Source organism: Saccopteryx bilineata, chromosome 2 (genome assembly GCF_036850765.1).
Source record: "Saccopteryx bilineata isolate mSacBil1 chromosome 2, mSacBil1_pri_phased_curated, whole genome shotgun sequence".
NCBI classification, from domain to species: Eukaryota; Metazoa; Chordata; class Mammalia; order Chiroptera; family Emballonuridae; genus Saccopteryx; species Saccopteryx bilineata.
The window spans coordinates 346,723,172-346,735,911 of record NC_089491.1 but is presented as its reverse complement, the minus strand read 5'-3'; the positions used below and the strand labels follow the sequence as shown (position 1 = coordinate 346,735,911).

The 12,740-nt window shown below is 49.0% G+C and overlaps 1 protein-coding gene across 2 annotated transcripts in view; it reads right to left on the bottom strand.

Annotated features, from left to right (window-relative positions):
- The window catches only part of CUL1 (cullin 1), a 78,203-nt gene that overhangs the window by 18,156 nt on the left and 47,307 nt on the right, over nucleotides 1-12,740 (bottom strand). For both annotated transcript variants that reach the window (XM_066262527.1, XM_066262526.1), the window contains exons 8-17: nucleotides 11,387-11,549; nucleotides 10,375-10,505; nucleotides 9,154-9,261; nucleotides 8,967-9,073; nucleotides 5,370-5,418; nucleotides 4,905-5,036; nucleotides 3,684-3,801; nucleotides 2,657-2,733; nucleotides 2,141-2,272; nucleotides 1,015-1,107 (exon numbers count right to left, since the gene is read on the bottom strand). In XM_066262527.1, coding sequence (XP_066118624.1) covers nucleotides 1,015-1,107; nucleotides 2,141-2,272; nucleotides 2,657-2,733; nucleotides 3,684-3,801; nucleotides 4,905-5,036; nucleotides 5,370-5,418; nucleotides 8,967-9,073; nucleotides 9,154-9,261; nucleotides 10,375-10,505; nucleotides 11,387-11,549 — 1,110 coding nt within the window. The remainder of the gene's footprint in view (nucleotides 1-1,014; nucleotides 1,108-2,140; nucleotides 2,273-2,656; nucleotides 2,734-3,683; nucleotides 3,802-4,904; nucleotides 5,037-5,369; nucleotides 5,419-8,966; nucleotides 9,074-9,153; nucleotides 9,262-10,374; nucleotides 10,506-11,386; nucleotides 11,550-12,740) is intronic.

The window sequence follows — 12,740 nt, the reverse complement described above, 5'->3', positions numbered from 1 at the left end:
TACGGACAACACAATGCAGCCCGCTGTACGCGGGAGTGTATTTCAGCCATAAAGGAAATGAAACAGAGCGCATGCTATGAGGGCCAACGGTATGCGACGTCAGAGAGGCAGACACGGAAAGCCACACATCGTATGTATGAGTCAATGTACAGGAAGTGTCCAGAGCAGGCAAACGCAGAGACAGTGGGTCAGTGATCCCGGGGCTGGCAGAGCACTGTCACCGCTCATGGGACTGAGCTCTTTCTGGGGTGACAATGTTTTGAACGGTGGTGGTAGTTACACAACCTTGTGGAAAACTTCTAAACTGTATACTTTAATATGTACACAGTGTTACTGAATGTGAACTATATCTCCATGAAAGATGACTAATAAGAATAACATTAAAATTGAATGAAGATTTAAGCTTAGTAGTAGGAAAAGCTTAGCTGGAAAGAGGGTGAAGAATGGGTTAAATGGATGAGAAAAGCAGGTTGTGCACGTGTGTGTATGTATGTGTGTGTGTGTGTGTGTGTGTGTGTCACACTGAATTTTAAACTTCTAAAAGGAATTCTATGGAAAGTAACCTCACAAGGCGATCTGATAACAAATTCCTCGTGCCCCAGGCCCACTACCGTAGTGGGAGGTGCTAAGCCTGCCCTGTATCCTGTCCCTGTGCACGCAGGCTCACACATCTTTGCGAGGCCAGAGTGACACCCCTCGGAGGGTGTGTGAATACCCTGCAATCCAGTTCCCACATGCTGCCTCCCAGCCTGCCCCCTCCTGATGTCGAATGCACAGACACTGCAGAGCTGTGAATTCTCCTGAGCATCCGATACCTTGCTCCCCAGCATATTTTTTGAGTCAGTCTGGCTCAAATACACTCTTATAAAAACTTAATAAACTTTTAAAAACCATGCATTAAAACCCTGGAATAAGAGCATATTCGTAGGCAAATATCTGTCTCAAAGCAAAGACCCCCCCCCCTGCCTGTCCCCACACCTTCCCGCAATGCCTAAGACTAAGGGGGGGAGGTACCATCTTGATCTGCGTGCTGTCCGTCAGCTGCTGCACGGCGTACGCATCCTCCGTGTTGTACTGCAGCAGGATTGCCATCTGGAAGGTTGACGCCTTTGAGGTCCCCCACATAAAAGAGACAGAGAGGCCAACGTCAACACGTGGGAAACCCCCAGAAGCATGTGGCCCGAGTCCGAGGACTTCCAACTCTGCACAATTCCCCGCAGTATGGCATGCCCGGAGAGGCGTCCTTTTCCGCCTCATCAAATGCTAAAATGATTGATTTTTCTCTTGAAATGTCTTGTCCATGTACATACACACATGTCCACATGCACACAAACACACATCCCATCTGGTATATACAGAAACATTAAGCATCAGTCTCCAAACATGCTTTTGCATAAACACCAGGGAAAACGATCTTTTGGTAGATTATTGACATAGAACCACCTGCATGTTTCATTGTATTGATTTTCTGTAACCCTAAGCCCTCCTGTGTGAAGTCTGACATGGTTGAAAGCAAATGACGACATGCTAAGGCAGCTTCTGGAAGCTGAGCCAGGTTCCATGGCCTGAGCGCTGCAGCGAGCAGAGCCTGCAGGTGCATCTAAAGCCCCTGACTGCTCAGAAATAGACTGGCGCCTGTGTGCGTGTGCGCACCGGTGACGGCTCGAACAGGAAACCCTGCGTACACACTCAAGCAGAGGGACCTGGGCTCGTGCGGGGAGCTCCTAACGGGAGGCTGTCAGTACTCAGTGCTGTGTGAGTACCGACCACTATCATTGACCTGAACCTGCCCTGCCCAAGGCCAAGCACTGTTGTCACAAACAGACCCTGGCGCGTGGAGCCAGTCCCAACACTCAGCAGTCCATTATTTAATTCCCCGAAGCAGCAGCACTGCCGGCCCTCATCGCATGAAGCAGGACACTGGGAGGCTCAGTGTCATCATCAAGGAACGTGTCCTTCGGTGGGAAAGACATAGCACTCAGCTCCCCTGCCCAGGGCCATACTGTTCAGTGACCTCTCTTCTCCTCCCCCAGGGGCTTAACTCTACAGATTCTGTGCCATGAATCGTTGGATTCTGATTTCTGCAGTTTGTCTTCTCTTCATTTGGACTTAAAATATCCCAGAATAAAGGCAGCCGTACCTGCAGAGTATATCTGTTCTTGAAGCAGTTTGTGACGAGCTCGCCCTTGGACAGCTGGTACAACCACGTCAGCTTCCGGCCGCTGTGGCGGCTGGCGTAGAAGGCTGTGAAGCGCTGGTAGCTGCGCTCCAGCTGCAGGGGAAAGCGCACGTGGGAGTGCACGCCCGGCGTGTGCCACACCTGCCCACTCCGGCGAGGCGCACTGTCTGGGCCCACAGCGCAGCCAGCGCTCACATCAGCATAAAACACAGACGCGTGTGCTGGGCTCACAGAGCACGGCAAAACATGCGTCTGAAGGTACAATCAAGAGAGGCTTCTACTCTAGACAGGTGGATGAACATGCCGCCCGTCACAGCCCTGACTGGTTTCACGTGCAGGAGGGGAGGAACGTGCTGTGCGGAGTGGGACAGGGGTGGCCACAGGACTTCACCCCGGCGCACGGTGCCCAGCCCACCTGTCCGCCTACGCAGGGGAACCCCCCCCCCCCAGCTCAGGGAGGAGAAGCTGTGCCCTCACCTCTGACGGCAGGGCGAACGTGCAAGACTGCTGAAAGGGCCACGAGCCGGAGCTCAGAACCTGGATGCTGAAGTCCACTGGGGGGAATAGGATGCACGTTAGTCTCAGAAACAGCAAGACACTCAAGTAAAACACTCTGAATACAAGTCCTGCAGCAATACAAAACTAACAAATTATTATATTGTTTTATTCAATTAAGTAGTAAATGGTGGGAGAGCCAGAAATTCTTTCTCCCCAGAGTGAGTCCTTTGTTACCCTCCACACTCAGGACATCACAGGCTTGCTCTCTCCACTGGCTCTGGTCTGTGCCAGGGTACCAGCGTCCCCCCACAGGCATGGCTGGCATCAGGCCCCAAGCTGAGAAAAGGACCCCCGGAAGTAAACGTTTACTCCAGCATCACAGCTAGCCAACGGCGGGCCAGTGCATGGTAGTCAGCTCAACAAGGGACTGGTTCTTCAGCTTTGGGAAAAATCTGTTTTCCATTTAGGAAGACAGAGTGACTTTGATGGTGTCAGTGTGACCTGCCACCCTGCGGCCGCAGACGTTACGACGGGAGCCCAGGCTGCCCCAGTCCCCAATGGCAACCCTAAGTCCCACGCTTTATGTGTGGCTCTGTTATCTGTATGGCCAATTTAGTCTCTTACACGTTAAGACAAAAAACTATTCAGAACGGATCCAAACAAGATAAAAAATAATAAAAACTTAAACTTTGCATAGACTCCTGAGCTGGCAGGTGCCTGTGGTGGGTGGTCCATCCGCCAGGCGAAGCGATAGGGGCTCAGGACCCGGATGCCACCAGCTCCTGGGAAAGGTGGGGCATGCTGTCATGCCTGTCACACTGACACACACACAGGAGTCAGGACACACAGCCTCTGTGTGGGTTTCCTTGTTCGTCGGTCCCTGAATTTCTGAGGAAGGATCCACCACCCTGCCCACTCTCAGCCATTGCTCTCGTTTGCTACAAGGGGCACGGCCTCCCTCAGAACACAGCCTGTGCCAGGGACTCGGGGACCCATGGGCACTCACAGTCCAGCGGCTCTGAGTTCGTCAGGTGCTTTTTGAACTGCTCGTTCAAATCTTTGCTCACGCCGATGTCCTGAAACATTCGCTGCAGTTTAGAAGTGTACTCAAACCCACACGCTTGCTGTAAGAAACCAGGTAATGGCCTCGTTAACTTCTACACAAATATAAACGCACACAGGGGCCTGAGAGAAATCCCAGTACGTGACATGTTCTTCCCTGTTGAACTGCTGCACAAGCTGGTGTCACTACCGGTGTCTCATGGTATAAAATGCACGGGCTACAGTTAGTACTAGTGAACAGCAGAGCTGCACACTGGACAGCTAAATCTCTACATCTCTACACACACATAACCACTACTTGAGCATATGAAAGCAAGGGTTTTGTAATGCCATAGAAGAACACAATTATGACATCATTTGTCTGCGTCCCAGCCACTGCTATGGACTGAATTGTCCCCAAACTCCTATGCTGATGTCCTAACCCCCAACATGACTGTGTCTGCAGCTGGGGCCATAGGGAGAGTGTAGAGGGGGCCCCATGGGCGCCTCCATGATGGACTGGCCATTCTAAGACATAGCGAACTGACTCCTTCTTGGCTGTGTCCTCATGTGTGAAGGCGGCCATCTACCAGCCAGGAAGACAGCCCTTGGTTGGACCTTCCCTTGACTGCCCCGGCCTCCAGCATGAGAAGAAAACTCCTGCTGTTTAAGCCGCCAGGTCTATGGTATTATACTATGGGGCTGAGCTCAGTGCGACACCCACAGACCTGTAATTCCAGGTCAGAGTCAAACAGCTCTAAGACACAACAGCACTCAACGGTCCAGCAGCCGGAAGCCAACGCTAGCTAGATAGAGAAAGCACTTCTCACTTCTCAATGGCAAAGCAACAGGAGGCTTCTGTCCTCCTGCAGGTACAGGGCCAGGCCGCTAACCAGACCCAGAGCAAAGCCAGCACCAACCAACCCAAGCCAGCAACAGGTGAGCGTGCGCCACGCCATTCTGTGCAGTTCTGACTGGGGAGGGTGGGCAGAGCTGGGGCCGGGGGGACGCTGCTCGGCCGGTAGAGGGAGACTGGACGTGCCCATGACTGTGGCAGGTTTCTGGAGGTCGAACGCAGAGCCCTCCCTGTGCAGGCTGCCCTGACGAACAGCTCTGCCCAAGCAGGGACATAATTTCTGGGGAAACAGGACTCAGCACATTAGCAATGATGTAAGATTGAGTCTACCTTCAGCTTGGAGATCATGCTGGCCTCGGCATCGTCGCTGGCACTGTTCTGATGCACAAGCCTCTTGGCCAGCATCTTCGCGTAGAATTTCTGGAACACGTCCTTGTCCTCGATGTACTTGAAGACAACCATCTAAAAAAGCCGAGAGGGGCGCTGAGTGCACTCGCTGCCTGACAGCTGGAGCCGCAGAGCGCGTGGCCTCATCGGCCTTTAGCACAGCAGACACGCCCCCAGTCTTAAACAGTCACCATCTGAAATTATTCAAGGAACACTGGCTTGGCTTAGTACTAATGAGGAAAGTACAAACACTAAAATTAATGGCTCAATTTGGGGAGCAAAACCATAGATTTAAAATAAAACAAATGACTCCATTCCTTTCCACAGTTCAGATGCCCTTATGTAAATGACCTAAACCACTGGTCGGGGAACCGGCCACGGCGACGACGTGATTGCTGAGGACCTTACCACTTGATTGAGCGTGTCTTCTAGTTCTGCTTCTTCTGGGTTCTTGGAACTGAAATTTAAGAAAAAGACAATGCTTCAAAACACACTAGCCAATGTGTCATCTGCAGCACCACTCCACAACTCTCCCCCAGAATGTGGGTGTGAACACAGACACAGAACCAGTCTCCTTCGGGTCAGCACGTTTCCTACCTATGGCCACGGGTCAGCTTACACTGCAACTCCACCACAGAAGCGAGATCTGGCACAGCCATTGAGAATACCCGAGACAAAACCAACACGGGATTCTTACTAAAATGTTCACAGAAACAGTCTGAAGGAAGGTTTCCTTTAATATACTCCATTTACATATAAGTAAATGATACTTATCTCTAAATGCCTCCACAATGTGCTTTAAATTTGAAAACACAGTTTCCTTTTAATGGCCTAATAATGAAAGATAATGAAAGGGTTTCAAATACTATTAAAGTGCTGCCTTCCATTTGTAGTTATGTCTACGAAACAGATGGCTGTCCACTAACAACTGATGTGAATCAGAAGGTGATTTCAGGGTAAAGAAAAGTTTTAAGGTTTTGCTACAAGAACACCTTTATAAACAAGAGCCCATAAATCATACGAAATGGCCCCGGCCACTGAACAAGAGGTGCTTGAGAGCTGCTTCCATGGACAGCAGCCGGCCCGGCGACCTGTGCCCGGCCCTCACCCCCCTGGGCCAGGGCCGTTTCTGCGGCCTGTAGCTGCGTATCTGAGCACCTGCTCGGCGCCGTGACAGCGTGGGCTCATCAAGGGCCCTCCGTCATTCTGTCTCCGCAGCGGCCATAGTGTGGAAGTCAAGAGACTTGACAGAAGCCACTTGTGAAAGAACAGCAGGTTAAAGACTGTATTCTGTCAAACACACAGACCGAGGCCTTACTCGGGTACCACCTTATTTAAAATACTGAAAAGTTTCCTATGACATAGCCTAAAACATGTAGTCAGGCCGGAAGAGGTATTCCAATTTAAAGTCCACTTCCATCCCTGAAACGAACACATCACAGGATCTGACTAGTTTGTAAACATGAGAGCAGCATTACAATAATTAGGAAAAACCTCAACTCTTCAATTCTCACTGGCCGTGGGCAAATGGCTTTCTGATAAAGTGAGAGACAGCTATCAAACGTTTCCCATGCCCATCAGAAGAGACAATGGTTTATACAGTGAGTTACATCAGACATGCTACCACCAGGCCATCCTTACATTCCAAGAAAGCCACACCATGTTCCAGAGGATAGAGAACCACTCCATCTCCCTGATAAACTGAGTTTGCCAGCATTTTACTTAGGACTCCACAACTCTAAGTGAGACTGTCTGCCGTCTCCTTCTTGGCACATGGAGGTTTTCTCGGTCTTTTTCATAATGGGGTTACGTGAGCCTTAGAAAGTTGTTTAAGACATAATTTATTAATATCAAAACCAGCACAACTTGGGGGCATAAAAATCTATCACAACATTTGTTGCTTTGATGACTGGAATAGTAAAGTGAGGCTGAGCCTTCCTTTCACAATGGTGACCATGCAAGACGAATTGCCGAGGAAACCACCCCAGTGCAACCCAGGAGAGAACCGCCCAGTCACACAGTGTCAGCAAGGGCTTCTCACACACCCCAGGAGAGATCCACAGTCAGACACAGTGTCAGCGAGGGCTTCTCACACACCCCAGGAGAGATCCACAGTCAGACACAGTGTCAGCGAGGGCTTCTCACACACCCCAGGAGAGATCCACAGTCAGACACAGTGTCAGCGAGGGCTTCTCACACATCCCAGGAGAGACCCACAGTCACACAGTGTCAGCGAGGGCTTCTCACACACCCCAGGAGAGACCCACAGTCAGACACAGTGTCAGCGAGGGCTTCTCACACACCCCAGGAGAGACCCACAGTCAGACACAGTGTCAGCGAGGGCTTCTCACACACCCCAGGAGAGACCCACAGTCAGACAGTGTCAGCGAGGGCTTCTCACACACCCCAGGAGAGACCCACAGTCAGACACAGTGTCAGCGAGGGCTTCTCACACACCCCAGGAGAGACCCACAGTCAGACAGTGTCAGCGAGGGCTTCTCACACACCCCAGGAGAGACCCACAGTCAGACAATGTCAGCAAGGGCTTCTCACACATCCCAAGAGAGACCCACAGTCACACAGTGTCAGCGAGGGCTTCTCACACACCCCAGGAGAGACCCACAGTCAGACAGTGTCAGCGAGGGCTTCTCACACACCCCAGGAGAGATCCACAGTCAGACAATGTCAGCAAGGGCTTCTCACACATCCCAGGAGAGATCCACAGTCAGACAGTGTCAGCGAGGGCTTCTCACACACCCCAGGAGAGACCCACAGTCAGACACAGTGTCAGCGAGGGCTTCTCACACACCCCAGGAGAGACCCACAGTCAGACAGTGTCAGCGAGGGCTTCTCACACACCCCAGGAGAGATCCACAGTCAGACAATGTCAGCAAGGGCTTCTCACACATCCCAGGAGAGATCCACAGTCAGACAGTGTCAGCGAGGGCTTCTCACACACCCCAGGAGAGCCCCACTGTCAGACAGTGTCAGCGAGGGCTTCTCACACATCCCAGGAGAGACCCACTGTCAGACAGTGTCAGTGAGGGCTTCTCACACATCCCAGGAGAGACCCACTGTCAGACAGTATCAGTGAGGGCTTCTCACACACCCCAGGAGAGATCCACAGTCAGACAGTATCAGTGAGGGCTTCTCACACACCCCAGGAGAGCCCCACTGTCAGACAGTGTCAGCGAGGGCTTCTCACACATCCCAGGAGAGACCCACTGTCAGACACAGTGTCAGCGAGGGCTTCTCACACACCCCAGGAGAGCCCCACTGTCAGACAGTGTCAGCGAGGGCTTCTCACACATCCCAGGAGAGACCCACTGTCAGACAGTATCAGTGAGGGCTTCTCACACACCCCAGGAGAGATCCACAGTCAGACACAGTGTCAGCAAGGGCTTCTCACACACACAACCTAGGAGAGACTCACAGCAGAATGTTGCCTCTAGCTCTTAATATGTGTACATCAACAGCAAAAATATCATCTGAGAAATAATATGCTTAAAATATAAAGAACTAGAAAACAAACTCACTAAACCGAGACAAAAAGTACAGAGTAATCAAAAGCACCGTCTTTTAAAAAAAAATTTTTTTTTTAATTTTTAAAAAAATTTTATTTATTCATTTTAGAGAGGAGAGAGAAAGGGAGAGAGACAGAGAGGGAGAGAGAGAGGAGAGAGAGACAGAGAGAGAGAAGGTGGGGAGGAGCTGGAAGCATCAACTCCCATATGTGCCTTGACCAGGCAAGCCCAGGGTTTCGAACCGGCGACCTCAGCATTTCCAGGTCGACGCTTTATCCACTGCGCCACCACAGGTCAGGCAAAGCACTGTCTTTTAAGAAAACAAAGATTATTAGCCTTTAAGTACTTTGTCAAGAGGTACCAAAATTATAATTTTGTGTACATCAAATGTGACACAAATTTTAATTCCTTAATGACAGCTGAGACTTTAAATAGGCTTACTGAAAAAAAACACCAACAACAAACCACAAAGTCACTGTACCTCTTCTTCAACAAGGAGTCACAGTACCGGGCCAGCAGCTCAGGGGACTTGCTGGACGACTGAGCCATTTTGGTGACTGCGTTGTTGTTGATGAAGCGCCCACAAGCCTGTGACCACACAAGACCCAGTCAGAGGGCAGCATGTGCCGTTGTCACTGCCACGGGAAGCCACGTGCTGACAAACCCACCTTGTCCAAGGCAGCCACGAAGCCCGCGTCGTTGTTGAACGCTGACATGACCAGGGCGTTGTACTTTTTATGGACATCCAACACGGTTTGTACATACATTTTGGGGTCCTAGGTAAGGGAAAACAAACAACAGGTAGTTACTAGGGGTTCAACTGTCTAGTAATGTGCTACTATAGAAACTCCTTCAGATGCTAACAAGTTAGATCAAGAAGCAGCTTTGCTTCCATTATCAAAACACATAAGACTGTTTGTTTACGAATACAATAAAAGATATTCTCTACACCCGAAACACCAATTCCAAGCACTTTATGTGCACAGAATAAGCACTTTACAAGTATTTATTCACAAAACCTTAAGGCAGTCAGTCATTATTCCATTTCTTTTTAAACAGACAGACAAACAGCAGCTTGCTGAAGGCCCAATGGGCCAAGGGGAGCTGGGCGCTGAACCAGACAGGCCGCGCTGGGTCTGCGCTCGGTGGCTCCACCGCCGCCGCCACACCTCCCATCCCAGCGCCGGGACGGCCTTCACCAGCTTACACTAAAACCTGGGCGTCTTTTCCACAACACTCGCAGCTAAGCCAGTTTCCTTGCACCTTTTAGTATATGTGCTGCCGAAGCGAGCACTCCTTGCACCTTTTATGTGTAAAATTATTTTATAAACCTAACGGAAGGGGTTTACAGTCACCCCCTCAGTAATCCATGAGGTGGCAACAAGTGACAGCAACCGCCATCATTAAAAGTGGAAAAGGAGACTTCCAAAGGCAACAAGAACTTAAAAAAATTCAAAACCATATTAAAGATAATATAGTCAAAAGTATAGTAATCACACACGATAAACTGAGAGAGAAAGTTTGGTGCGACAGGAACAGTGTACTCTAGAGACGCTTCCTCTCTGCTAGCTCTCCCAACACTATCAGAATTCAAGATCACAGCAGAACTTGGAGGAATCGTCTAGTGTACAAATGGAAGAGTGAGAAGATGTAAAGGGAAGAATATAAAGAAATGACACCCTCAGAGCCTAAAAATCACTAGAGAGGAGCTTTTGGAGGTGTGGACAACACAGATGCTGCGGACCGTCTTTAGAAAGTCACACGGGTTCTCTCTGGGAGTCTGGTCACACCCTCCCCACCTGGACGCAAGACTGGAGCCCCACCGCACATGCCTGCGGCTCACGCGTGGGGTCCGCAGGCCCAACTGCCCTTCATTAAATAGCACTCACATTTAGAGCGGCTTCCCCACACTTTTCAATGGCTGCAAGACCCTGATTATGGATGTGCGTCTCCAGGAGTTTCTTCAACTCCCCGAGGCCGTCCTGGATCCGAGACACGAGGTTGTACATGCGACCCAGATCTGAAAGGAGGAGGCACCAGCTTTATGCACTGAGTAAACCGCGTGTACGTCCCACCAAGTGTGTGTACACTGAGATGACTGGTACCCCAAAATAAAAGAGCCGTGCTTTTAGACTTAATTATAATAATATGGTTTGTATTTAGCAAATGCCTATTTAGCTAACAATAACAACGAAGTAATGCATTTATAGTTTTGTCTTTCCCCTTATTATGACAATCTACTAACATAAGAGAGAAAAAACATCTTTATATCAGGAAACATGTGAGGCTTCCTAAGCACTGAGAGAAAATTTATGCCTGGCACATAATAGGCACTCACAAATTTATTGTAAAAAAGATGAATAAATTTAAAAGAATATAAATATCCACCTCAACTATAAAAACAAATGAGTCACAAAAGGGCCCCCAAATTCCTCACTTATTATATGTATGGCACATGGTTAGTTTATGAGGGTCAAAGAAGAAAAATCCCAAATCCGCAAGTCAATCTTTTATTGAGCTCTTAATATATCCCAGTACACCTTGGAGGGGACAAGAAAGCCCATTGGTTAGGGCATCATCCTGATATTCCAAGGCTGCTGGCTTGATCCAGAGTCAGGGCACAACAAATTTATAGTGTGTTGTTGTTTTTTTTAAATCCCTCTCCATCCCTACCTCTCTCAAACCAAAAAAAACATCGCATAAGGCTGACGTCATGGAAAAATTTCTACAGCAGGTTAAGCTGAGAAGATGCTCTTCCCCAGAGTCACACGTGAAATGGCCAGTGGCCTGGAACCAACACAATACAATAAGGCAGACAGAGCAGCTGCTCAGAAACCACTGGCTGCGCAGGCGCCCTGAATCCGAGTCCAGGACCTGCTGCGGGCGGGCCGCGTGGCTCACCTTCATTCTTGTCGGCGTCCAGCAGGTTCTGGAACTCTGTGTGGAAGATCTCCAGGTGCTTCTCGATGAGCACCTGTTCGCACTTCCTGGCCAGCTCATCCTGTGTGCTTTCATGAAGGTAGACCTGCACCCTCCGCTGCTCCTCCAGCAGGCGTGCCTCTGCCTGCGGGACGAAGGCCGGTGCGCGGCCCGGTGAGCGGTCAGAATGGCTCCGTGAGAGATCACTAACCAAGCTCATAAACCGGCTCTAACATTTCTTACGATTTACAAAAAATGGGGGAGGGTGTTGTTTTTATTTTAGAGTGAATGCCAGGCATATTTAAGATGTCACTGATGCATTCCATTTTATCTGCAGTATACATCTTCCATCCAAACTCCTCTTTAAATGACTTAACGAGGTCACGTAAACATTTACATGCAAGTATAGGAACCAAGGTCCCAGGTGTTGTGTCACTGTAGCTTAGGTTCCAGGAAGGACGGCCATTTACAGCTTATTGATTTTAAGTTGGGCTCTGGGCTGGCAAGTATATCAGAATACCAAGATCAAATTCAAAATGACTAAATAAAATTTAGCATTACAGACTATCCCTATTATTCTATTAGGATTAGTCTGCAGTAAAAACAAAATTAAACAGCAGACAAAAAAGGTAAGCAAATTAATGAAGTAAGGTCTATTGTATATATTTTTAAAGTTTTCTTTGATGATATGAAAAACCTAAAATAGTCAAACAGATTTTTTTTTGTAGCTCAGACTAGTCTCAATGGCACGAGACAGTGAGATGCGTTAAAACGCTGATGTGGCTTAGACCTTCAGGGGTTCCCACTCAGACATCCCCAACCACTCAGGAGATAAAACAGAGACCCTAGGGAGCCGGGGCACCTCCTCCAAGCTGGTTGCTGGGAGCAGGACACGAGGTTCTTGACGTTCATGCTTTTTCTCAATATTGTTCATGAGTTCTGTATTCTATTTCCTGACAGAACATCATAATATAAACAAAATTCTCAAGTTACAGAGTAAAACATGCCGCCTCTATCCCGTGGATTTGTAGATGCTTGCTGAACAATGAGCAGTTGTAATGTCCTATACAGGTGCTTGCTCTTTGCCAAATATAACATATATCTATAATAGCTTATTATCCCCATTTTACAGTTGAATAGTCTGAGGAATAGCAGGCTAACTAAACTAACCCCCTAGTGCCTTGGTCAGCAAACCGCGGCTCCTGTGGCTCTTTGGCCCCTTGAATGTTTAGCAAAGGCCAGCTTAGGAGTATACCCTAATTAAGTTAATAACAATGTACCTACCTATATAGTTTCAGTTTAAAAAATTTGGCTCTCAAAAGAAATTTCAATCATT